Source organism: Tyto alba, unplaced genomic scaffold, assembly GCF_018691265.1.
Source record: "Tyto alba isolate M040663 unplaced genomic scaffold, T.alba_DEE_v4.0 Super-Scaffold_39, whole genome shotgun sequence".
Lineage (NCBI taxonomy): Eukaryota > Metazoa > Chordata > Aves > Strigiformes > Tytonidae > Tyto > Tyto alba.
In genome coordinates, this window is record NW_024881314.1 from 1,110,251 (window position 1) to 1,136,771 (window position 26,521).

At 49.6% G+C, this 26,521-nt stretch overlaps 1 protein-coding gene across 4 annotated transcripts in view; it reads left to right on the plus strand.

Annotated features, from left to right (window-relative positions):
- The window catches only part of RPTOR (regulatory associated protein of MTOR complex 1), a 156,551-nt gene that overhangs the window by 119,405 nt on the left and 10,625 nt on the right, over window positions 1–26,521 (plus strand). For 2 of the 4 annotated variants that reach the window (XM_042802519.1, XM_042802521.1), the window contains 8 exons: window positions 555–658; window positions 1,645–1,828; window positions 3,679–3,789; window positions 11,553–11,658; window positions 13,919–14,033; window positions 14,409–14,533; window positions 15,779–15,883; window positions 19,939–19,986. In XM_042802519.1, coding sequence (XP_042658453.1) covers window positions 555–658; window positions 1,645–1,828; window positions 3,679–3,789; window positions 11,553–11,658; window positions 13,919–14,033; window positions 14,409–14,533; window positions 15,779–15,883; window positions 19,939–19,986 — 898 coding nt within the window. The remainder of the gene's footprint in view (window positions 1–554; window positions 659–1,644; window positions 1,829–3,678; window positions 3,790–11,552; window positions 11,659–13,918; window positions 14,034–14,408; window positions 14,534–15,778; window positions 15,884–19,938; window positions 19,987–26,521) is intronic. The other 2 variants (XM_042802520.1, XM_042802522.1) reach the window with 1 other exon arrangement.

Genomic DNA, 26,521 nt, shown 5'->3' on the forward strand with positions numbered 1-26,521 from the left:
AGGGCATCCCCTAACAAACCCTGGAGACGTGCGGCTCGTTAGGGGAGATGGAGCAGCAACAGGAGGCGGTTTCAGGCAGCTGCCAGACTTACAAGGAGAGTTCTGGCTCAAACATGAAATCAGGGGTCAGAATGCATGCTTGAATTATGGTCGTGGTAAAAATTCCCTGTCGCGAGGTGGGAGGATGAGCCTGGCTGCTGAAGGGGAACCCCTGGGCTGTCTGCCTGCCCGGTGGTCGAAGTGCTGGTGCGGGTCATAGGCTGCGACTGGTTTAGGGAAAAAGCTTGTGTGTTAGTCAAAGCCATTTCCCTGTAAGTAACAGAAGGGTACTTTCTGGTAAGTGTTTCCTGCCTAAAAAGATAGCAAAATCATCTAATGTGTTGGGAACTGCACAGGGGCTTTTTTTCATATACATTTTTAAACACCCACACACACACCGATAGAGAGCTTAACTTCATTTAACCCCAGGTGTGCAATTGTATGGGATAATAAACAACTGCGGCTGGTGTTCTGCAGTCTTGGCTGTTCAGGACTCTGCTGTCTTTTTCCTCTAGGCAACGGTAAACGCTCGTCCCCAGCGCATCCTCGACACCTCCTCGCTGACTCAGTCCGCCCCTGCCAGCCCCACCAACAAGGGCATGCACATCCACCAAGTCGGGTAAGCGCCCGCCGTGCCTCCCAGCGCTTCGGCCGGGGTGTGGGAGCTCCCTGCCCGGCCCCCCCCGAGCAGCCGGCCCGTTAACCACACCGGGGCCTGAGCGGGCCGAGGCCGCGGCAGCTGCCGGCGCCGGCGCTGGTGGGGTGTTCAGAAACAAAAAAGCTCTGGGAAAAGCTGGGGAGTTTCTTCCCGTTAATTCTTTTTAGGCCAGATTGCAACACGCCATGCTAATTATCTGAAGGTGAATTGAAAGGCAGAGCTAAATGGCGCTGATTTTACTGATGCCCGCTGGCCTGAGCTGCGTGGTATGCATGTTTCCCATTGGATTCTCATCGGTATTTTCTGCACTTTCAGCTGATAAGAGCCAGGGCTATCTGCTGATCAACAAGCAATGCCCAAACTGCAAGAACATTGAGTTAATGGTATGGGCGAAGCTAGGATTTGAAAATGTTTTTATTTCTCAAAACCAGTTCTCCAAGAGAAAACACCGTGCTTTGGGTCTAGCGGTCCCATAATCGATGTGCATCAGTAAGATTCAGAGTTGGAAGAGAGGGCCCAGGACTGCACAGTGGTGTTTTTTTAAGATTTTTCCAATAGTATAATGTGACTGCAATAACATAAATCTCAGTTTACATGTAAATTGAAATGCTTTTCTGTGGGCAGGACTTCCAGTCGCCCCATGGAAATACAGTGGCTAGTCGGTGTGCCTTGGGTCAGACACCGTGACCTGTGGGCGTTGTTGACCTGTGACTGTTGGACCTGCAGGTTCCCCAAATGTTAATTTTCTTATCCTCAATCTGGGGTAGGCGCAGCCAAGGTTAACTTGTTTTGGGGGGTTGTGTTCTTTTGGTTTATTTTTGTGGAGGTAGCACAGCTGTCAGGTATAAATCTCATAAGAAAGAAACAAAGTAAAAATAACATCGTTTACATGTAAGGGTCTCGTGTCCAGTGACACCTAAATCCTCTCCCTCTTTTGTGGTCTTCAGAGGGTCACCTCCAACCACTAGTACAAGCAGCTCCAGCCTGACGAATGATGTGACAAAACAGCCAGTCAGTCGGGACATCACATCTGTACGACCTGCCAATGTCAGCAATATGGGGGTCCAGTATACTCCCCACTCCCACCAGTTCCCCAGAACAAGAAAAATGTTTGACAAAGGGCCGGAACAGGTAAAGAGACTTTCCTCTCAGATCTGACTGCTTCCCCGCTCCACTGGGTTTTGTTACATGTTCTGCTCTTTGTGTTTTATTTCTACATAGCTCTTGTCTGCTTCTAGCTGCTGTTAACTCCAGATTGGTTTCCTCTAACCAGTAAGATAAAAATGGATTATTTTTTTTTCCTTCAGGATAAATTTTGTTTTATAGCTTTTGATAGGGCATTATTCACTTTTGCTACGAAGATAGTGCTTAATCAGAGTTGATTGCTTATTCTTTCATAAACATTTGTCTGCCTGAGTGATAACACAGTCAGATCTGTGACCATCAGGTGCTTTTTCTCCAACCTCAGCAAAGCAGGGACCAACAAGGCAAGAGGGGAGATTCCTCTTCCTTTGACACACAAACTGGCATTCCTCTTGAGAAGCCATTCAGTGCTGCTGCAGTAGAATATTCACCTTCTTTCCAGCAGCCCGTAGCCACCCCACGCTTGGCAGCCCCTCTTCTCAATGTGCCAGGGAGGATGCGAGCCCAGATTATTGCTGGGAAGACCAAAGCTCATCCTGGGTCACGCTGCTGGAAGAGAGCCGGTCAGTGGAGAGCTGGGAGGACCTCTGGGAGGACCAGCAGTGACTCCTTCCAGCATGCAAGCAAGCCAGCAAGGGGGTTGCATACAGTTTTTAGCATTCTGTGAAGACAGTCATCGGGTACTGGGCTTTCTTCCATTTGCAGAAGCATGAAGGACTGACGTGGTGCCAAATAGAGCAATCGGTCAGATTTTAGTGTGCACAAAGGATCCGGAATGTCACCTTCAGGTGGCTTCAGATAGGTCATGTCAGGTGAGTACGGTGGAGCCCAAGCACACTTGGACGTGCTTGCGGCCATCACTTGCAGATAGAGACTAATACTTCTCAGTGGTCAGTGTTCTTCAGGATTCAGCCATCTGGCAGTAGTTTTTTGTCTACCTCTCCTACTTCTCCACGTTTTCAGGATTTTTCTGGTGCTGGCTCTGGATGAGAGGAAACTGATAAGGCAGCAGATGTGTTCTGCTGTACTCATGCACCAGGCGGGATGGAGGGGGGACACTGACCCTCCTTTTCTCATCCTGCTACTGTAAAAGGGAAGGACTCTCATCTGGAGCTGAGGCAGGCTCATCACAGCCCATGGGCCAAGTGGACAGCACAGCTTTCAGGTGTTCTGATTACAGAGAGGTAACTGCTCTTCACTTTAATTGGCATTTCTGCCTTTCTTTAAGGAGTGATCTCACAGAAGCTTCTGGAGGTGGAGAGTCAATTCTTCTGTGTGATCACAAGAAAGTAATGTTGAAGCCAGCACAGGAACACCTTCACTTCTCGTGGGGATGGCAGCACTAGCCTGAATCATATTTCTGAAAATATGGCTGAAACCTGAGTGAATGGAGTGGTCTTTCCATTTTCTTTTTGGACGTCTTGTGCTTCGTAGAAGATACTCAATCCATATATGCCCTTGATCTGAAGCTGTGTCTAGCTGTGCTTTATCTTGAATCATCTTCACTGCTCCACTGTTTCTCATGCCAGGTGCTTGGGAGACCGTGAGAAGACTCATCCTGGGACTTCATTTTGGTGATACACACATGCTTAGACCTGATTCATTCAGTAGCCTGATTCTGTCTTGTGCTGTGCAGATGAGGGAATTGTCCCATTTCCGAGGAGTTAATGTAACGACAGTGATCTTAAAGCTAAATGTAAAGAATTTCATATCCTTGGCAATGTGTTTGAGCTTTTTTCTGCCCGGTGATGTGTTGAAGGCTGGGTGTTACTGCGTATGCATCTTGCCCGCGTGAATGGGAGGGACGTGGGTTAACATCCTGGTCTCTTTCTGGACAGACGACTGACGATGCCGATGACACCGTTGGACACAAAAGCTTCATTTCGGCCACGGTGCAGACGGGGTTTTGTGACTGGAGCGCGAAATATTTTGCTCAGCCAGTCATGAAGGTAATACTTTGTTATCTCCGTGCATGCTTTCTGAATCGCAGCACTGCAGCTCTTGGAAAGTGCTGGTGTGCTGAGCGGAGGCTAGTGGCTTTCCCTCCTCTTTTTCCCCTCCTTTTCCTTCAGTCTGGGGAGGGAAGGGAGTGGGCTTTGTACTCGAGTGACTTCAGAGCTGTGCTCTGCTTACAGGAGCCCTGTAAAGACGCTTTTAATTTAAAAAGGAGAAAGTGATAGTGGCTGGATGTCCCATGACTGCCTGGGGGAAACTTTGCAAGGATCATTGGTTTTTAAAGTTTGAAGAAAAAAAAAAGTTCTATTATGGCAAAGAATGAGAGTGGTAATGACTGATCTCCAATGAGATCTTTTTAGGAGTGTGTTCTGGTAAATAAGTTGGCTTTAAGTGAAGTGAGAGATACACTGAAGCCTTGTTCTAGGAAAAAAACAAAACAGAGCTCTTAAGAGGTGGGCAAAGATTGTCAGTGACTGGAGAGAGAAACTGTTAAATTCCCAGAATCTTTTAGCCAAAGATTAGGTTTCAGTTTTAAGTGTGAAATCAAAACAACCAGTAAATCTTGCTTTATTGTAAGCAAGCACGGTAAGGCAAGGCTCCAGGTACGTTGGGAGTCAAGCAGCACAGATTGTAACAGAACTTTCAGCTTAATTTCTTGGAGGTATTGCAATTTCAATGAATAATAATGCACAGTCTGTATTAATGCCATTACCTGAGCAACTCCACAATGGGTGTTTGTATCCAACCACTGATATTTAAATCTTAATAATGAAGAAATTGTACATTTTATGTGCTGTCTCATCTAAGAATTGCCACTGAGCCATCCGTCAGTGCTCCTTCCGCTCTTCAGGCGTGTTAAGTTACTTGGTGATGAGGTGAAGTAATTGTCCCCAAGTTTAAGGATATCGGAAGAGTGGCAGCCAGTTTCTGTGTAGCTTTGATTTCTTTAGAGAATCACCGGGAGGAGAGACTAGATGGTGAAGTGATTGCCTGACACTTCCTCAGCTGCTAGTGGGATTAACTTTCTTGTGATATCATTAGCAGAATAATTCATTAGGACATACATCTGGCCTGTGGGGCTTGGCTGCTTGGTAAAGCTTTAAACCTGGCTTTTCTCTCATCAAGATGAGTTTTGGTGTCTTGATTCAAGTCCGGAAGAGAGTACAAGAGGAGGAGGAGGGGGATGTTATTCCATCTCTTAGTTCTTATTAAAAGCATTTGTCTGCTTTTTGAGGAAAGCTCTTCCCAGTGAAGAGGGGTGTCTTTATTAATAAAATAAATCACGGTAGTCAGCCAATCAAAGGCAGGTTCAGTGGGTAGATGGGGAGCATGCTCTGTGTGTGTGTGTGTGTGTGGGTTTACTACTTCACATGTATAAAATAGGGGAAGTTGTTTATTTCCTCCCCTAAAGTGACGTGGAGCGTTCCTGTGCTAGTTTACAGAAGCCAGGGCGGGGGGCTCATGGAAATAGAGGGCTTCCCTGCACCCCTGTGGTCTGTCTCTTCGGCTTCTCCTGGCGTAGCAGGAGTAGCAGCATGTATGACACCAGTGGTTCTTTTAATAGTTTCCTAAGTGTTTTCATTTGGAAATACTCACTGACTGGGGTTGAGTTTTCTGAGCACGAACTGTCCTCAACAGCAGTGGTTTAGGTGAAGTTTGTGCAAAACAAAATCTGTGTTTTCTAATGAAACAAGGAAGAGAATTGATTTCCCCATTGCTTCTGTAACGCAGCTTTAAAAGGCCAAGTAGAGGGTTTCTGAAGAAAACCCCGTGTGTTATCCTGTCCTAACAGGGAATTATGCGTACTTTCGTAATTAGAGTGGGTGGTGTGTATGCAAGGGACAGGAAGAAATCCCTCTACGAGAACTTTCTTTGGTGTTTCTTGATTGCTGCTTGTGTGATCGGGCAGAACTGGCCATCCTCCTTTCCTAGAATCGCTGTTCCTGCAGGAACAAGGAACAAACAGCCCTGGCTGGTGGCTGCTGTCTTTTAGGAGCTTCAGCCTCACGAAAAAGGCAAAGAGTAACGTCTACCAAGTACTGGTGGAAAAAGATGACACTGATGTTTAATTCCGACACTTCATTGGAGATGCTGCCTACATAAACAGGGAAAGACAAGACAACTATTCCTGTAATGAATAAACATAAAATGACTGTGAGTGCATCTTAGTCATATTTAATTTATGAATTTAGTTTTGCTTCATAGACCTTGCTCTGAGAATGCTTTCACTGGAAAGATTGAGGGATTAATTTCCAGTGTAAATCACTGGCTTGGTTTCAAGCCATCATACCGAATTTGATTTATTGATTATCTAATCAAATAAATGGAGAAAGAAAATACTGCATTGTGATTTCTCAGTCTGCCAGGAAAAACAGATACCTGCCCTAGCTCTGCTCACTACAAGAAGCCTTTCCTCTTCCTAAGAACTCTGGTGGCAAAAGGCTGCTCTGCGACCCACGGGCGGTCTTGGCCCGAGAGGCGCAGGAAAGCCGTGTGCCAGCTTCAGGAAGCCCCGAGTCAAGGAGAGCGGGAGGCAGCATCTGTTACTGCCAGCACTGGCAGAACTCGCGGGCAGGGGCTGGTAAGGATCCTGGAAGGTGAGAATGACATAAGAAATTCTGCCTGATAAATCCCTGCCTCAACTTCAGCCCCGTGTCTTGGCCGTTGTTCAAAGTCCTGGTAGAGAAGCGAGCCTTCCCTGCGATTGCTGCAGCAACGTTAACCAGGGAAAAACTGCGTTAGCTACTGGAGCCGCCTGCTGAATCTTCCCTGCTCCCCTCCAAACGCTCACGGCCGTGTCGAGAGGGAGGGACAAAGTGTTAAAGAAGGAAAACTTCGCTGGCTTTCAAATGACATTGCTTAGTGGGAGGTTTCAGAACCGTAATTGGTTTCTGTCCGAGTGGAAGCTCGGAGATGTTAGGGATCGGCAGCATGTCGTGATCCTCATCGTGTCGCACTGTTTTACCTCTGGGAGCTCTGCTGGGAGGAGAGCTGAGCAGCAGCCAAAGCCGGGCTCCTGTTCACTAAAACGACTTTCTGATGCTTAAATGGAAGCTGGCTGGGAGGGAGACAGACATGAACGATGAGCCTAAATAGCTCTTTTGAATAATAATTTCTGTTTTCCCAGCCAGCAGCAGCTGGGCTAGAGGTCACAGCTCTCTGCTGCACGCACATCCTGACGTACTCCTGTGCTTGTTTGCCACCAGAAGCTCCCTCGTGATGCGTTCTGTGGCGTTCATATTTTCACAGATTATTGCTCCCTCCTGAAAAGACCATCCATAGAGCTCTGTCCTGCAGGCGGACGGGCACGGGAGCGAAGGACTGCGTTTTGCCTGCCTGCTCCGACTCTTTCTGCTCACTGCAGTGATGGTCTGAGGGCTCGGCCGGTCAAACCTTGCCTGCTTAGCAAAAGTACACTAATTCCCTGTGTCATGCTTAACTGAGCAAGTATAGAGCATCTCTGCTAGGTTACAGTTATTTGCAACACTTTTTAAGGATAATTTGAGTTCAGCAGAGTTTATTTCATTAAGGGTACTGTACGTTTACTCTCTGGTAACACTTTAGAAGGACTCACAGGGATTTTTCTGCATTATTCTTGCTGGTTTTCTTCTCTCAAAGCTCCGTGACCCTCCTGCAGAATTGTGCCACGTTTCTTTCTATGCAGGCTCAGGCCCCATTACTTTCTCTTTTTAACTTGCCTGTTCACCAGATTCCAGCCAGCGTCAGTCAGCTTAAAGACAACTCTGGGGCTGATGAGACCCAGAGTCTGGATCCAAAGTGGAGCCACCTAAATTAAGTATCTAGTGCTCAGCAAGTCTATTTTGGGCATTTTCAGCTGTGATCCCAGCTGGACCTGGGGGAAGCTTTTGGACACACACAGATCCTGGCGGAAGCATCTTTGCAGGAACCTCCCTTACCAGTTCCAAGGTGATGATATCCCCCGTCTGCAGAGCCTTTGGCACGGGGAATGTGGTGGTTTGAGTCAACTGTACCAAAGCCAAGACTTTAACATATGCCCTTCGTGTTCTGCTGCAAGGAACTGGATTGCATCGTAAAGTGATACATGGATATAACCCCTTCACAACACAGCAATCCTCTGCACGAGCATCTGGGCCTCCCCTTTGTTCACATCCTCAGAGGACGAAGAGGAAGGCAAAGATGGCAAGTGGATGATTGTGGAGACAGAGGCCACCCTAGAGCATCCGTGACTTGCAGGAGCTGCGGGAAGATGCCCAGGCACCAAAAGTGGAACAGGCCACGTAAAGACACCATCTGTTCTTTGCTGTCCTGGGGGAGGAAGGGCTTTTGCTGGGGTGCTGCTCAGCTTTCGGGTTTGTCACGGTCAAGCCGCACACCAGCAGTGCAGATGCAAACGCAGGAACTGAAACAAAAAGCAAGTGATTAAGTAAGATTCCATGCAGGAAAATCTAGGCAGGGCCCTTCTCTCCCCTCATCAGTTGACGCCTCACTCGTGCATTGGATCTCAGTAACGTGCTGGGGATCCGAGGTAGAGAAATAATCTCTCCCTAGTGTTTTCCTGATACATCTACGGAGTCAGCCCTGGCTGCGGCCCTGCCCCGGATCTGCAGGAGCTGTGTGCGGCAGCAGAGGCGAGGCTGGTTTGGTTTCTGTGAAGAATCACCTGGCCAGGCATTGCACAGACCAGTTACCCACCCAGCACAAGCATTGTCTCCAGAATGGTCAAAGCAATCGGAGATCACATCTAAGAAGATACAGAAGGATTTTGTCATTGTCAGTTCTGCCCAGACAGCAGAGAGGAAAGCCTGAAGTCGTGGACTGTAAAGATGCCTTTACTCCCTATCTAAGGAAATTACAGTAACCCTTCTAATTCCTATTTTAAGGACCTGCAGATGAGTGCAAGGCTCGAGGAGGCAGCAGAATGCTGCAGTTGAAAGGAGAGGAAATGTGCTCCAGACACTGCAAAAAGAAGGTGAGGTTTCAGTGAGCAGCAAGGGCGTACAGTGTGTGTGTGTGTGTGTGTGTGTGTGTGTGTGAATGCTGCCGGGGTGAAGCTGAGCCCGGCCTGCAGGCAGCCCGGGAAGGAGCCGCCCGCCTGCACCCTCCCGCAGCCGCCCGCGCTCCCGTCAGAGAGCTTGGCCTGCCCGCTGTCGCTGGCGGGTCAGTGGTGCCACGCAAGAAGTGCACTGCTGCACAGTCTTCCAAGGGTCTGTATGTGCATTTTCCAAAGCCAAGTGTTTTGGGGGAAGGAGGACTTGTACTCTTTTTTACGATAAAATCTTGCGCTCTTGCTGCGTTCGTCGTGCAGGTCGTCGCTTGCTCTTCTGAAAGGGTCTCAGGTGTGTGGGCTCTGGGTGGGACATTTGGTGGTTTATTGTCTCTAAAGCAATCAACGCACACGGTTTCAGCGAGGAGTACTGGCGATTTCTCACAAGCCAGCCTGCCAGAATTTCCCCAGAGATTTGTCGTCCCGCCGGTGACAAGCTGTGGGTGGTGCTGGCCGAGCTTCTGTCCTCTGCTTGCGGGTGGCATGCGGGACGCGCTGGGCAAGCGGGGATTTGAACGGAAAGCCCACTTCTGCCACCAGAACCCGCTCACGGCTGGCCAGCAGTGGCCAAGGCAGCAGCTGTGCTAGCGGGCTGGGGAGGCCGGGCAGTCACCCGGTGGCGTGGGTGGGTGGGTGTTTGCTGCTCTCGGGGAGCTCGCTGTGGCTGCGGGGGCCGGCGCTGGTGCTGTTTGCAGCACTGTTCCTGTGGACGGGGAGCCTGTGGGCCGTCTCCCCCTCACCAGAGGATTTCGCCCTGCAGGCCCTTGCACCAAGCCTGCTTCCAGCCGTGTCTGAGCCTCTCTTGCCACGTGCGATCTGCTGGTGCTGTCGTGCCTGGGGACCATACCCTGAGAGATCTCGTTAGAGGAGGAATCTCTATCACTGGTACCAGATGATAAAAACAGCTGCCTGCTCAGCCTCCTTGGAAGAGCCAAGTTATTTTTCTTCAGACCTGAAAAGCCCAGCAACTCCTTTAATCTGATATTCTTTATCTGCTAGAGTGAAGAGTGCTTTGCTCAACTGCATAACTGCGTATTTCTTAGTCCTAAACTGTGAAAGCTGCTGGGTGCCCGTAGGAGAATTTACCATTCTGCTCATTCCCTTCTCTTCCCCTGGCCTTTTAGGTCTTTCTTTAATTTATTCCCAGAGAAGCTGGATTTTCATTAAGGTGTGGGTGTAATTTCTCCGCTCCGATGTACTTTATCTTAGGTTTGTTTATTGCTTTACATTATTGGTCATTTGTCATTGCCTTCCTAATAGATGATGTATTCTTGAAAAACGTAGATAGTAGTGTTTGGGGGGTTTTTTGGAAGGAGGAAAGGTAGAGGCTGGCTTTCTTGTTATTTATTTTAAAGAAGCAGAAACTCAGCCCAGTAGTAGTTGTTTTCCAAACTATAGTGCGTTTTGAAGACAGTTTGTATAATAGTGACAGGCAATTTAAGTGCTTTCTTATTCAGGGATAAAAAGTGTGTGTTTGTGGGGAGTGGGGAAGGAGTGAAAGGCCTTTGTCTCTTCTGTCTCCCTTCCCCGAGAATTGCTCCTCCTGGAACAACCATCGTCAGAAGCAGCTGGGTTAGAGTCCTGCAGCTCAGGCCCTTCACTGATCCGAGGGTGTTTCTAGGGCAGTGCTGTTACTAGTCTTGGGTAATTTTTTAAGCACTGAATAAGACACGTCCATATGTAACTCCTGCAGTGGTTTGGGGGATGAGATCATACGAGTTTTTTCCTTTTGATCCCGTCCTTTGCCCAAGGGTAGGAGTACCCGTGGTCTCTGGCAGTCATCAGGAGCAGCACCTTGACTTCTCAAGTCCCTGGCAGAAGCTGCCGGTAGTGCTGGTGCAGAAACCCAACTGGCCTTCTGGCTAGAGGGCAGATTTTGCAGGAAAGCCGTGGAGTATGCCAGAGCCTGGAGCTGTGGGGTGTGAATAAATATAGTACAATGGATCAGAGTGGCTGTATACTGCTCCAGGGCCTCTCTCCAATTTCAGGTGGAATTTCAGGTGTGTAATCAAACCAAGATGACACAGGGGCATCATTTTCTTGCGGCCAGTTCCGGTATGGGAAACTGAAGCAGTTGCTTTTACTGCTAAATGTGATGTTGGTAACTCGAGCGTCTCGGGGATTTGAAAACAAAGTAATGCCTTTTTTGGCCTGCAGTCATCTATTAACAGTGAAAGAAAGATTTTAATGTGTTCTCAGCTTTCTGCCTCTATCAAAGCCGTGTGCTGTCTTTAATCTCAGGATTGCTATGTGATGCTTTTCGGCTGAAGAGTGTTAAGCGGAATAATCTGTATCGCACGGAAATCAGACTTGCATTGTTTAGGGAGGAGAGGAATTATGGTGACTGTGTCCAGCAGGAAGAGGTTCCTCACCGATCTGCTGCGTGTGATACAGCAGCGGGCGATCGGAATGTGCATGGCTCTTCAGAAACCCCGTGTCGTTCACTTTGGAGAAACACCCACAACTTAAAGACAAAACAAAATGTAGGACAGCAAAAGGGAAGGGGAAAAGATTACAGACGAAGGGGAGGATTTAGATCAGAAAGGTGCTCTAGTGTTTAATATCATAAGGTGCCATGAGCTCCTCTGTTTACTGCCTGGAGCTGGAGACTCTAAAGAATTTATGGCCTAGCCTGACCCGCATGTGTATGAGTATGTGTTACAAAGGTAATTTGTGGAGTTTTGATGGTTCCTGTTGTTTTGTGTTGCGACCATGCTGATGTGCTGAAAGATCCCGGAAGAGCATGACTTGGAGAGCCAGATTCGCAAGGAGAGAGAGTGGCGGTTTCTGCGCAATGCCCGTGTCAGGAAGCAAGCCCAGAAGATCATCCAGAAGGGTGAGTGCTTTCCCTCCCGCGGGCACCTTCCTGGAGCTGCGAGCCCCGCGCTTAGTCGGGACGCTGGGCTGTAAAACCCCAATTAGCGGCGCCCCCGTGCTGACCCTCAAACGGGGAAGGTGCCCCCGCTCGCTGCCGTGCGCAGGCGAGGCCGCGGTGCTGTCGGGTGTTTCGCCAGCCGTCGCTCACCTTGGCCTTCTCGTCGGCCGGGTCCGGGGCAGCGGCTACTTCACGGGTCAAACGTCCACGTTCCCCTTCGGGAGCTCCAGCCGCAGCGCAGGAGGCGGCGCGGTGCCCCCCCAGCCGGGCGCTCGGCTCCGGCACGGGAGCCGGGGGGGCCCGAGGGCGATGACTGCTTTGAAGGAGGAGCGAGCTTGCCGTGAAAGCAGGCTCCCCCCCCCCCCCCCCCCACCGCACAAGAATTGACAGAGCACCCGGTTTGCAACGAAATGTTGGCCCCGGGCCCCTCGGGCAGCAGCTGAGCTCCTCCGCCGCTCCCCGATCGCAGGCGGCACCTCCGCGAGAGCCGGAGCGGTCAGCCTGGAAGCGATAACTCAGAGGCTCTTAACAGATGCTATTGATTTACCCTTTGGGCTTTTCCTCCCTGGCCTGTAAAGTTCGGGTGGACGCCGTAGCTTGTGTTTTTAAAGGGCTAGAAAGGAGGATATTGTAGGATAAACTTCAGAGGTGCGGTCTGGCTAGGAAGGCTCGGGCAGCGGTTGATGTCCGCGGCAAACCAGCCCTGCCAACCCGCTGGATGTGTCCTCCGCGCGCTCAGAAGCCGTCTCAGCGATGTCTTTCACGTTCCCCACTCTGCTGAGCTCTGTAAATGATTGCTTGCTCCTTGCATCCCATTATATTTTTAATCCTTGTATGTACGTGGCTTTATGCGCTCTGCTTACGCGTTTCCCTCTAACGTGCCTCGGGTTCACGTTTCATTAGCACGTACTCTCTAGAAAGCTGATATTGCTTTTATTTATGACTTTATGCCTCCACGAGGCAGCGATTGGGCTAGAACTCTTCTAGCACAGGAATTTATTTGAATATAGTGGAGCCCAATGAAGTTTCCTCAGGAATTTGCATACCTAAATTATTCCTGCCGGTGTGCCTCGAAGAGCGGAGGCGGGGGGGAGGCATCTCTGGGAGCTGGTCGCGTGGCATCCTCCCGGCAGCACCCCCGGGGGCAGAGCCGGGCGGGGGGGCTGCTCCTCTCCTGGGACGCTCGCCGAGGCACGCGGAGTTGGAAATAATAATTTGCTGAATGAAGAACTGCCCAAGGCTCAGCCTCCTGCGCGTACCTCGGTGTCTGGAGGTTTGCTGGGCTCGAGTCAGTACAATGGGTAGCTTAATGTCATGAAACCACAGAATATCATAAACCAGAGTAATATAGAAATGAAACCAGAGCCCAGGATATGGCTGGGGAGATCTTTCTGAATACAAAGAAGGGAATTTTTCATGCTTGCCTGAAGAAGTTAAACCTTTTTCTAGACAGTGTTCATATTTGGTTGCTTGACCTGAGTGACTAAAATGCCAGTATTCATTAAAAAAAAATGAAAATGTGAAATATTAAAAAGAATTCAAATAGACTTATGATCTTTTAATTAAAATTAGATTAAATGGATGCTCTGTAAAACAAACTAGGACTGAGTAAATGTCTCCTGGGCTTTCAGTCTGGTGTGATGAATTCATACTGTGTCAAAAAAATTGCAGTGTCAGGGGTACCAAAACTGTTTGTGAATAGCAAACTGTTCTGAAGAAAAGATGGAAAAGGTCTTTAACCACCATTTTAGTGTCTCAGTGGAAAATATATTTTTCATTTGCAAATTAACCTAAAAAGGACTGAAATGGAAGGTTAAATAAATAATCCAGGAACTAAAATGAAATGCTGTATTTTAAGTTGAAAAAAGGCGTTTTCATTTTTCTTGATTTGGGAAGGATAATGTTGATTCTTCTGCCGACACAAACTGGTATTTCTCTGGGCCTGGTTGTGCTTGCTGCCTTCTCTTCGGGTACCAAAGCAAAGGACCCCCCGATTCGTCACCGCAATTTTTAGTTTGTAACTTCAGACGTGAGACAGCATGGGGGAGTCGGGGCTGTCAGACAACCGGGGTGGGAGAGGGCTCTGGAAGGAGGAGAGCGTGGGGGGGTCTGTTGGTGAGAACTGGGGGGGGAGGAGGAGAGCGGTGGCACGGGGGGGGGTCCGAGCCTGGTCCCTTGGGCGGGATGTTCCCGGGCGCTGAGCTGCCTCCCGTCCCCGCAGGTATTTCCCGGCTGGACGATCAGATCTTCCTCAACAGGAACCCGGGCGTCCCCTCCGTGGTGAAGTTCCACCCCTTCACGCCCTGCATCGCCGTAGCCGACAAAGACAGCATCTGGTACGAGGTTCTGCGGGTGGCCGGGGGGCGCGGGGGGGGCCGCGGCCGGCCCCCTCTCGGGGCAGAGCCCCCCGCGTTCAGTGCCGTAGTTGGAAGCATCACACCGAGTCCTTTTCCCCGGGGAGGTGCTGGCTTAGAGGGCTGCGAGTGAATCCTGACAGATTTATTGTAGCTACTTCACACGGGGCTTTTATCCTATTTCTTTCGCAGAAGGTTGACAGACTTTATTAATAAAACGATGCTGAGTACCAGAGGAGAAAACCAAATTGAATTGGTATCCAACATATATAATTTTTAGTTTTGCTGTGATGAGTAGATCTCTTTGCAGCTTGCACGGAGAACCAAGAACTGACCTGATATTTTTTCTTCCCCAAGTTTTTGGGACTGGGAGAAAGGGGAAAAGCTGGACTATTTCCACAACGGGAACCCTCGGTATACCAGGATCACAGCAATGGAGTACCTGAACGGACAGGACTGCTCCTTGCTGCTGACTGCCACAGGTAAATAACATTTTCCCAGGGCAGGACTGAGGGGCCTTTACAGAATTCAAGTCCATGTGAGCTGTTCTGGACCTGTTGCTCTCCCCTCCGTGCATGTGGCCCGAGCTGACCCTTCCCCTCCCCTGTGCCCTCCCTGCCTGGTCTCCGCTGAGGACGTATTTCCAGCATCAAACCTGCAAGCTGGTTCTGGCAGTACTGAAATCTCTCCACTGCTTACGTAGGTGCTGCAAAGATTTTCAAACGACTAGCAAGTCAAACGCTTGCTGAAACCATTTCCAATCAGAGCTTTATTTCTTACATCATTCTGAGTCTTTGTCTACCGGTGCAAGTTCATGGTAGCCTCCTCCTATGCCGCACCTCAGACAACATCATTTTAGTTGGTTAAAAGCTGCTGTCCAGAGCTAAAAATGAAATCATGCTGCAGCCGAAGTATAAGAAATCAGATTCTGCTACTTGTGCTGTTTGAAGTCTAGAGCAGGCAAGGCTTATGTTAAGCACTAAACTTCTCAAATAGTTGTGAGTTTCTCTCTAGTCCATATTCCTCACCCACCGTCACGTAAGGGAGCATGAAGAGCTCTTTCCATTCATTGGGCTGTAAAGCTGTGAGTAAGATCTGCTTCTCTCCCAAGGAACCATTCTAAACCTGTCAGTCTAAGTGTTGTCAATAGCTTCTCAAACTTCGTGCTGAAATGTATAGGTTGGATATAATTAAGAGAGGTGGAAGAGGAGCCAAGAGGGCCTTTAGAACATTTTCCTTTCAATTTATTGATTCTTAGCACAAAAGTTTCTCAGATGGGGAACAAATTGAAAAAATACACGATGTTCTTGAAAGATTTGCTGCTGATGGGCCGGGCTTTGACTCAGCTTCTTCTGCAGGGTTATATTTTGTATTTAGCAGGGTACTTTTGTGGCTCTCGGCCCCAATAGCAAGGAGGACGGAGATGACTCCTAGGGAAAATGAATGGGTCAAAGAAATGGAGCGACATCTAATGTCAGGTGTTACTCGAGGGAGGGAGAAAAGCTCTTCCAGAACCGTTCCCCGTAGAACAATGCTTTAGGTTTCATGGATGTAAGATTAGAGAGGAAAAACAACACTATGAAAGAATTAAGTTCAAGTGACACTCAGTTTTGGAGTTTGCATGACTACAGTTCCACTTCTCTTCTTCCTTTGTTGTGCACAAGTAATTATGAGAGTTGCACCAGCAGTGACGTTGCATCGTGTTCTCTTTTCCTGTGCTCCCCAAGATGATGGTGCCATCAGAGTGTGGAAGAACTTTGCAGACCTGGAAAAGAACCCAGAGATGGTAACTGCCTGGCAGGGGCTGTCGGACATGCTGCCAACCACTCGAGGTGGGTTCCCACTAAGTTTTGTGGGGGCTGGGGTGGGGTGTGTAAAAATAATTTGTGATGGTAGGATTTTTTCTAGGGATGGGGAGAGTGAAATGGGTTTCTCAGCTTCAGCCGTCAGTAACATCCTTGTTCAACAGTCTCTGCCTTCTGGAATGGCCTTCTGCCAGGCCTTGGTGAGGAATTACTTTTCCAGTTTTCACAAAGCAAACCAACAAAACCGAAAGCCCAACACAGCCACCTCACACACGCACAGTGAAGAGCCACCAGAGCAGCCTCTCGCTGGGGAGCAAAAGGGCACAAAGCCCTTGTGCTTTACAAGCTTCACAGCAGCTGGCTCGCCCAAGCGTTCCTCCTGACTCTGTTCCTGAGCAGAGAACTGTAGAACAACGGTGGCCCTGGGCACTGCCCTGCTCCGTGCTCGTCGTGGCAGGAGGTTATTCTTCCTCTTTGGGTGGGATGGGAGCTCACGTGTTGCCTCTTTCCTTCTGATGGGCTGCTCAGCCTTTGCCCAGCTTTGCATGTCGCACCTGTGACCTCCTTTAGCCTGAGCGCAAATTTTGGCACTTACTCTTCACTGTTTATTGTGGGTCAGGAGGTGGCAAGAGAATATGCGATCTAAATCTGACACGTGCAGAAGGACAGCACAGTTAGACATTGACCTGCTTTGAATGTTAGAACTGTTGGATAGGAAAAGATGTAAAAAGGAGCACTGGCATCCAGCCATGCACGGGGTGAAGCCAGAAGACCAGTTTGAGTAACCCTGAAGTCTGTTTCAGGACGTTAAAGGAGGTGGACGTTGTGTCCTTCCAAGACTTGGTAAAGTACTAAAACTCTAACGGTGATTCTCTGCCACTTGAATATTTTATTTAAGGCTACCAGTTTTTCTAAATGTGCAGTAGTTCAATCAGCACTTGCGGGATTGATGCAGGAGTTGCTGGGTGAGGCTCCCCGGCCTGTGCTATGCAGGAGGTCGGATGAGATGACTGTCATCATTCATCCTGACCTTAAAATCTGACAGTTCTCATTTCGGAGCTTATGTGGTTCATCACAGGAGCCTGACACAGCTCTTATAGCTATTCATTGCATTTTACTAGTACTGCCTTGTTGAGCTCCTATCTGTTATGTTTTCCTTAACACCTCATGGTTCATTTCTGGTGTTACACGAAAGAGGAACTGTATTGGAGGCAACTTTAGGCTCTGTGCCTCGCTGCAGGATGTGCACAAAACTGATTATAAGCTGCTGGAAGTTTGCAGCCTACTGTGAAAATTGCCGTGGTCAAAACATGCTCTTTCAGAGATGTCAGTAAAAGGAGGAAAACGGTGGTGATGCACCGAGTGGTGCAAGGCCTGGATCTCCTTAGGCGGAGAGGAGGATGTCCAGCAGTCACCTCAGGTTGCCCGTTGTAGCGTCATTTGGTCGGTCTCTATTTCTTTCCCGTCAGCACCAGCTTCCCTGAAGGACGTTGGTCAATTTTTACCATCCCTGGATTCAGGCTCTTGCTCCCTCGGTGCCGGTAACAGACCCACCCAAACAACTGGGAATTCCCCCCGACTGCTCTGATCGTCGGCTTCTTGCTGCATCGCCAGCCGTGCTCGGGGAGGATGCTGACAACTGCCGACCGAACTCCTTCGGGCTAATTCCCTTTTCCCACCTCGCTTCCTATGTGCACCTCACCAAGGCACAGCTTTTGCTGGTTGCACCTCGCTCTCTGCAGGCTTCTAATGCCGCAGAAGGGATTGTCAACATCAATGTTTGACATTGCAAAATAGGTTAAGAGCTGAGGCAAGAGCTGATTTAGCTCTAAGACCTGAGTGGTTGCACTTGCCAAAACAGGAGCGCTGAAACTTTGAAGTCTGTTCTCTTTAAGATTATAGGGTTTTGTCCTTTTCTTTCCCCTGCAGTTCTAAGAAGTCTGGGTCCTGTTTTCTTTGCCTTTCACCTTTGAAGCAATAAAAGTAGGTTTGTAAGAAGAGAAGGACAGATTTCCTTGTGGAAAAAGAAATAAACGTAGTCACTTCAAAAGCGCTATTTGGATCAAGTCCCCTTGGAAATGAGACTCTCTTGAGCAGTTACCTTTTGCTGCCAAGACCATAGTTGTGGTCCAGCCCTGGCTCATAAAACTGAAGATGCATCTTTGAAGCTGCAGAGCTCAGGAGTTTTACTGGAGTTTGTTTGCTCCTACTATTGATTGCCTTCTCTCCTCTCCCACCCTTTTTCCCCCGTGTCATACTCATCTCTGAATTTAATAATCATCTTGACAGCAAACTGAATACTGACTTTTCTAGGCAGTTTTCCCACTTACAAAAAGAGAGACGAATGCGCGATACCTAAATACATCCTTTGGAAGCTTGCAAAGCATCCCCAGGTTGTCAGAGTAATGGGAGGTCAACAGTCACAGGCTCAGGGGCTCCCTGAGAGGGGGGAGCAGACCAGAGTGAGGCACAGAACTTAGATTTTACATGCTGTAAGGGGCTTGTTTGTGGTATGCAGCCCAAGGTAAGAGAAATGAGCTGATGCAGCCAAGATAGTGTGTTAAAGCTTGGCCGCGTTCATTGCACTTAATAGCTGACTTGAGACTGAGGGTAGGTGAGTCAATTTAAACACTGGCAAACTACTCTTTTTTCCTGTATAAGATATTTTGATCTTCTTTAGATTTGTAGTCATGATGCACCAAGAAAGTCTCTTCTGGTGAAAATCAGGGTGTTTAAAGCAGCACTGGTACCAGGTGCTCTAGCATAAGGCAGTGACTGGGAATCTCCAGGGTGAGAGGTGGAAGGGGCTGAGAAAAAGGCAAAACGCCTGTTGTTAATGGCCTCGTGCTTCAAAAGATGCAGGAAAAGCGAAGCTTTGTCAACTGAGCAGCACAGGAAGAACATAAACCCGATGTGCCCTGAAGCTGTGATTTCGCAGCAGGAGGCTCTGGGAACTCTGGCAGCTCCTGCAGAAGCGGCGCTCGAGGGCTGCGGGTTGCGAGAGCTTGCGGAGCGGCGCAGAGGCCCAGCGCCCCTGTGCGCTCGGCTCGGAGCCACGCTGAGTCTGGCGGCCGGGCCGGCGGGCCCGCTCCTGCCCCTGAACCAAACTGCCACGTTTTCTATCGCTTCTTTGTGACAAAGGGAAGCGAGCCACAAGCCCCTGGTCGGAACGCCTTTGCCCTTGCAAGCAGTGTGATGCTGGAATTTGGAAAAATGCAGAAGCGTCACCAGCTGCTTCACAATCGCCGAGCGCTGTCTGCCCGGCTGTTCCCGGCCCAGCTCCTGCTGAGCTCTCTGCAGATGTCTGCATTGTTTTCCCTCCTCCAGCCCAGCGAAGGGAACCAGTATGTTGCTGCTAAAGGGCAAGGGCCGAGGGGCTCAGCCCAGTCTCCTCCTGAACCTGGAGCTCCCCGTGCCAGATTCCCTAACGTTGCCCCACGGCGCCTGTCACTCCCCCGTTTGCTGCCGTGTTCTCTTCTTGCCCGGGGGTTTGCAGTGGCTAGAAACGAGCCTGCGTCTGAGGCTGACTTCCCACTCGAGAGTTGTCTAAACAGAGCACCCCCGAGCTGTTTGTGCTCTCTGCGGGCTGGTTAGCTGTCTATCCACCCAAGTGTGGGGCGGAGGAGCCGCGGAACAGCAGCACTCGCTGCGCCGAGCCCAGACCTTCCGGGGCAGACGCCTCGTGTTCTGCGCTTGGTTTGATTTGTGCAGATGCCAGGAGTTATTTGGATTTCCGTCTGTCACTTCCTGATGCATTCCACTTCAGAACAGGGACCAGATCATGCGAAGGATAGTCTCCTTGTTCAGGAAGAAATGTCAAATCTGTGCTGCTGTCAGCCAGCCAGAACACTCACTTCACACATGACAAGCGCCACGGTTGATGGCTTCCCAGGGAATGCTGTGATTGAACTAGTGCCTGCTCTCTGGATGGAGGCATGTGCTGCTCCTGGTGCTTCTGCTTCTCTTTTATGTTCTTTCCTTTCATTTGAGTTGCTTTTTCTAATCCTTTTTTAAGATTTATTTGTGCTCTGGCTGACCAACTTACCCTTAGCATCAACCCCTTAATCCCTGTCTTCTCACAGGTCTGGCCCGAAGGGTTTCAATCTATCTTGACAGAAGTAAGCAGGGAGGTGAGTGCTTTCTTTCCTGTTACCTATGATCAGCTGGGGTGGGAAGGACCAACTCGTCTGGCTTCGGGTTGGTGGACTGGTTGGTTGGTTTTATTTGTCATTGTTTGAGTGGCTGCTGGGTCCCTGTGGTTCCTGGAAAGCTTTGCTGCTTCTCCCTCTCCCGTTCCTTGCCTTGTGTCTGTCCGCAACAGCCATGAGCGGTGCGGGAGCGTGTCTCTGCTCTCCAGGGAAGCGGAGCCAACCGCTGGGAAAAGGGCGTCTTCACGGCATGCTCTCCGAGCTTTCTGCACCGAGGGGAGGTTTGGGTGGGATGTACAAGTCTCTCTTTTCCAGGAACGTTTCAAAGCATCCCTGGACGTTAAGCTAATGTGGGTTTTACTGGGGTTTATTTGTAATACACTTTTGCTATAAAGATCATGTGAAAAGGAGAAGCTGATTAATCTTTCCCAGGAGGCTTAGCATAGTGGACTTTTGGCAGGGATACGCCTAATAAATTTTACAAATTCTCTTCTTTCACGTGGAAAGAAGGTGAATGAACTCCCAGCCTCCATCTGTAGAAGCCAGGACAGCGCAGCGTCTGCGTTGCTCTGGAGCCCGGCCCCCTGCGCTGCTGCCGAGGTCTTCGGGGGAGGCAGATGGCTGATGTGTCAGGGCACCTTTGTGTGTGTGCATGTCCACGGATGTTAATGCTGACGTGGTCATCCTGGGCTATTCATCAATTATTAATATTTGCTGACTGATAAGAGCTGAGTGTGTCTGTAATACTTAATCAGATGAAGGTGATTGCAGTGGTGTGTGATTCAGAGCTCTTTAGCTTGAGGTCTTTGCAAATCTCTCTCTTTACTGCTCAGAGACAGAGCACTGGGATAGACATTAGCAGCGCTGACGTGCTGCTGTTGACTGCCTGGCTTTGCATTTCACTCAAAAATCCACTGGCAAACAGAAAGGCTAAAATTAGCAAGACTTGGCTGCAGGGAATTCCCCTCTCCGGCACCCGGACACTTGGAGGCAATACCAGCCCCTCCTGTGCTGGATCAATACTGCAGGTGCCGAGCAACCGCACTCTGCCCCAAGCACCGATAACTGTGAATCAATAAAAACCATTCACCAGCATTTTCAGGTGTTCTCCTACTGAAAAATGCAGCAAAATGTTTCGTTCTCTCTCACTGAAGAAATCTTTAAAATGCATGAGGTTAGCTATTTGCTTAGCAGCAAAATACAACAATATTTAGATAAAATACACTAGTTTTGTTGCTAAAGCCCAGGAAATGTGCTCTCGTTGCCTAGGCTCCTGTGAGGGATTTTTACCGAGAGATAGGGGACTAGCTCTTCCTTCTCACGTCGCTGGGTGCTGGGTTTAGGCAGGAATCACCAGGCACTGCCGTACTGCGAATCAGCGGTAAATCAGAGAAAGGCCAGTGGCCTAATGGTCCGGGTCGCAAAGGCAGCCCGGGAGCCCCTGGAGTTCATGTGAACGCAAAGCGCAGTTCGGCGTCGGGAAGGCAGCTGAGCCAGCAGGAGTCTTGAGAGGCAGGAGCGTGACCCTCTGCCCCGGCTCCTTCGGGGTGTCTCGGCACAGCCCGCTGCTTTACCTCCCGTCGGCGCGGGACGAGGGGGCAGACGGGGTGAACAGGGGAATTTACGTCTGACCTGTGCCCACCGCCATCCGTCGCTGCCTCCTGGGGGCTGTTGGTGCTGAGATGTAAACAGCCGTCATCTGGTTTACCCCGAGAAAACGTATACTGCTGCCAAGCAGGTAAAAAAACAAGCACAGACTTGCCAGTTCCCTGCTTCCTTCCCGCTCTCCCGAGACTTCCGAAACTAAGTGAAAGACGTCAAATACCTGCTCTGCAGAAGAGAGGACCTTGCCCTCTGGAGGCTCTGCTTTGAATACTGCTGACTCTGCTGGCAGGCAGTCAGCAATCCAGATGGGAGAGGGTGGAGAGGCAGCCTCGGCGTGTTCTTAGAAATAAAAGTTAGCAGCTTACTGGGAGGGGAGTTTCGTGGGGAGCTGCGTGGGGCAGCCTGCCGCGGCGGGAAGGCTCTGCCCTGCAAAGGGAGCGCATCGGCCTCAGACAGCTTGTACTGGAGAGCAAGAGGGAGGGAGAAAAGTAGGGTGAGCCTTCCCACATCTCCCCAGGGGTTGGCATCTCGTCCTTTAGGAATAAGGAGTTTGGGAGAAGCACCTTATTTCTGGTCTTTTTTTTTTTTTTTTTTTTTAATATGGCAATAAAATAATTGGAGAAATTGCAGCTCCAGGGGTTTGTGTTCTTTTAATTGGATTCCCAGCATCACAGTGACTCTTTTCCCGTGCCGCGCATAGTCCTTGGCATCCCGAGAGTGCCACTTTCTGAAAGGATGTTGTAGAAATTAATGCTAAGTGAGGTCATACAACCCTCCCACTGCTTCTTGGAAATTAAAACAGTGATGTGCCTTATTGCTCAACCAGGAGGGCCCGCGATTAAAAAATCATCAGTCAGAATCCAGGTTGCTTTCATACTGTGTTCGATGGAGGTATTGCTGATTTCATTGAAATGCCAAGTACAGATTGGTCACGTTCTAGTGACACTGAAAATAAGTGCAAACACTTGGAATGCAGCTGCTTTCGACACCAGTGTTATTTACTGAAATTTATACAAGGAACTATCCCATCCAGACAAATAGCTGTTGCTCTGGGGGAATCCTGAGAGAACAGCCACAGAAAGTTACAGCTTCAAGAACAGCTTGTATATCAACTGCCATCATACAGAACTGCAAGTACTTGCGTTAAAAGATTCAGAAACAAAAAACAACCGAAAGAAAACATTTATTTTCCCGAGCTGTGGCCGATGTGTCGCTCGTTATCTGAGAAGATAACATGCCTTACAGGAGAACTGTAATCTTAACTAGCGGTGCATTACCAGGGGCCAAGTGCCAGGCGGCCGGTTTCCTCGGCTCGTTCGGCTTTGCGGAGCACCCCGGTTTCACCGCGGGCCGTTCCGAGGGGGCTGCGCTGCCGTCAGGGCACTGCCCCTTCGCTCCGCTTCTGCCGCTCGGTGGGAGCTGGGAGGGCGGGTGGCAGGCGGGGCAAAACCTGGCAGCGGGGGTCTCCTCGTGGCCAGCACTGAGCCTGAGAAGCGTCTGAGGTGCCAAACGCAGGAGCCAAAGCCCAGCGGGTGAGCCACAGCCTCGGTTGTATCACCCTGGAGAAGGACCTCTGTTAATTAAAGAGGAAATTATAATTAGTATTAAGTGCCACGTTTGCTTCTCATCCCAAAATACTAGGAATTTAACATATAAACATGAGTCAATACTGTATCATTTCCACCATGAAAACGCTTGCTCGTACACAGAAATAGCTCGGCTATTTATGTCTCCACTCGTACTGCGAGTGTCATCTTTGACATTTCAGTCAGAGGAAGCTCTCCTTCCCTGGGACACGAGTGACTTAAATTTACGTACGAAGGCTTTTCTTCTTTTCAGACACATTTGGATTCTGGTTTAGCATTTCCAGTCGCATCCTGGGGGTCCCCTATCCCCTTTGCCTTCACCCACTTCTTTGGCAGGGCCGGTACACGAATGACTTAAATTTATGTACGAAGGCTTTTCTTCTTTTCAGACACATTTGGATTCTGGTTTAGCATTTCCAGTCGCATCCTGGGGGTCCCCTATCCCCTTTGCCTTCACCCACTTCTTTGGCAGGGCCTCTCGGGGGCTGCCGCGGGAGCAGACCCCCCCGGGCCGGGGCTGGTGCTGGGCGCAGGCGCAGCCTCTGCGGCCGGGGCTGCAGATGGAGCCGGCCCCGTCTCCCAGCGGGAAGGTGCCAGGACTTCTCCCTGGCTGTGGCTTTTATGCAGATATTCCGTTATTTCTGGTGCCTGGGGCGCGGGTATGAGCATCCTGCCCTCGGCGACTGCCTCGTCCACCCGCGAGCGCTGGGCGTCACAAGCGGCAAAAAAGGGTGTTTCGTGTTTCCTCGAGAGAATAAGGCGGCCAACGAAGGAAAGGGAAGACGCCTTGTTGTGGGATGGTCAAAATGCTGCACTTCCCTCTTCCAAAGAGCAGAGGTTGCCATTTATATGGACTATTTAAGTTCCGTAAAAAAGGCGGGAGCTGCCTTGGCCGTTCGGAAGAGCACGAGCCGCACCAGACACCACCATCACCTCCCTCCCCCCTTTCCACCCGTGGGCTCTGTCAGCTCCTGGTTCGGGGCGAAGCCCTGTCCCTTCGTGGTTCTCTCTCCCGGGAGGTCTCTGTGCCACTGTACACGAAGTGAAACCCTTCTGGAGCTTCTTCCCTCAGTGAAACTTTCCCTAGCCTTCTAGATGGCATCGCTGAATATCCCCAGTGCTTAAATTCCTGACAGATACGCCAAGATAAGCACCAAAAATGCCGGTCATCACTCCGAATTCACCATCTCTATCCCCCTCCACAGAAAAGACGCCCAGAACCACGGTGGGCTGGGGGCTTGCTACCAATCAGACTGAAGAAAAACATTGTCTTCGAACTGGGGAATGTAACTGGGAAATTGGGAGCTTTAAAACTGCCTAAGAGCACATTGCCTACTTAACTCCATCAGTGATGGCAATGGCGATATCTATCTCAGCCTGCCAGGTTTATCTTGTCACATGGGCCATAAACAAGATGACAAATGAAAACACTTTAGTGATGTTTATCATCTAAATCACTGCCTGCTTGTTTGCCTCGGATCTCTAGCAGCCCCTCTGAGCTGCCAGGCAATCTGAAGTAACAATCAGTTTGACTCACAAGATGAAGCTACAAGCTCTCAGCTTAGCCGAGTCCCGAGTTTCCTGCAGTGAAATGACGGACTGTCAATAAACGTCAGTCATCTTCTCGGCGGTATGCAGCAAGATCAGGAAACGGCTTGGATGCGATGCTTAGGAATGGGGGATGAGCAAAATGTTTTATCTGGATCTGTGCAAAACAAGGTCATTTCATAATCTTTAGAGAAAACTTGGTGTTTATAGTATGCCTGTTTTTTTTTTTCCTTTGTGCCCTGCAAAGGTGTTTGGTCTGGTAAAAAGTACTTACAGCCCTTTGACAGCAAAGAGCATATTGGGCTAGGTCTAAATTTCTTGCTGGGGCTAATTCCTAGCAGTAAATCGAGACAAATTCACATTTGTACCTTCCGGACAGTCAAGTTGTGGAGTGGAAATACAGGAATCCCACTGAAGGCGACTGCGAATGACTGGGAGCAGGAGCCTGCAGCCCTGATGCATTGCAGAGTGCGTCCTGGCTCCGGGTCGCAAGTGGTTATAAAACACCTCTCAGCCCCAGAGTCTCGATTTGGCACGGACGAGAGGGTGAACCGCTGCTCTGCAAGGCAAGGATGCTGCTGCCTCCTCTGCCGAAGGCAGAGCCCGGCCCGGGGAGGTGAAAACACGCACACGGACTGGAGTTCTTGTCTGGTTCCCTCGTGTAGTGCTCCCAGGGTTTTTTGTTTGTGGTTTGAATGTGTGAGTGAGAGTCTCTCCGGAAAACCCGTAGATTTGGGGCTGGCCAGACTTTGCAGCATAAAAAGCAAAAGATAATTGGTGTACAGCTCTCTGCTGAAAGCAAATCGTTTCCGTACTGTGGAGGTGGCACACAGGTACAAAGAAGTCCCTTCTAATTATGTACAAGAAGTGTTCCTCAGAGATTTCCCCTGCCAAATCAGGGGTTTCACTGGCAGCTGTTTCCCAAGTCCCAGTGTCTGGTTTGTCCTGACACTCGTGTGCTCTGTGCTTAGGAGAGCCAGCTCGCTCGGTGGCTTTTGGGCACCTTATTCCTCCAGCTGAGAAAGGTGACACACACCGACTCTTCTCTGGAAATTGCCATACCAGCAAAGTTCACACAGTCTGCCAACCTGTCTGTAAGCAGGTGCCCGTGTCAGGTGTTTCGGGGATAGAAGGTCCCTTGTAATTCTCTTATAGCATGGATGGGACGTTTTGCTAAACTTCACTTGGCAATCAGTTTATGCCCTCAAAGCTGAGGAGCAAAAGCTCTTGCAGAGGTATTTTAGCTGGTGTAATTGGAGAATGTTCCCCTCCTTATCTCTCTGTATAGCAAATTGTTTTTTACTCCTACCAGATCGTGTAACTCAATATCTTGCAGCAATGACTTTGCTATTCCTTGTTTAGAAACATCTCCCCTTAGCCACCTATTTCTACTGGAATGAGGAATCATCATAATCCAGAGGCTCTCGGGTCTTGCTGAGTGAGATGTCACCAGTTTAGTCAACTTCAATCATTCTTTAATCTGATGTTCTCATACAGTGGTGAATAATTTACTAAGACTCCCTTGGAAGTCCCCAGCAGCTGGCAAAGTCCCCGGAAAGCTGGATTCGCCTGCCTGCAGGGCCCATCTGCCCCTCGGCTTTTCGAAGCACTTACCCTAGACAAGGGGTCAGAGGCGTATGTTGGGCTCAAATGCAGGACCGGCTGGTTTGGTCCCACTTAGGGGACGTGTGGATGTGGGTGTGTGTCATTTTACATTTCCTCTGTAGCATGAGCTCATGAGAGCTGGTGTTTTAATTAATGCAGCTCTGCCTGCGCTG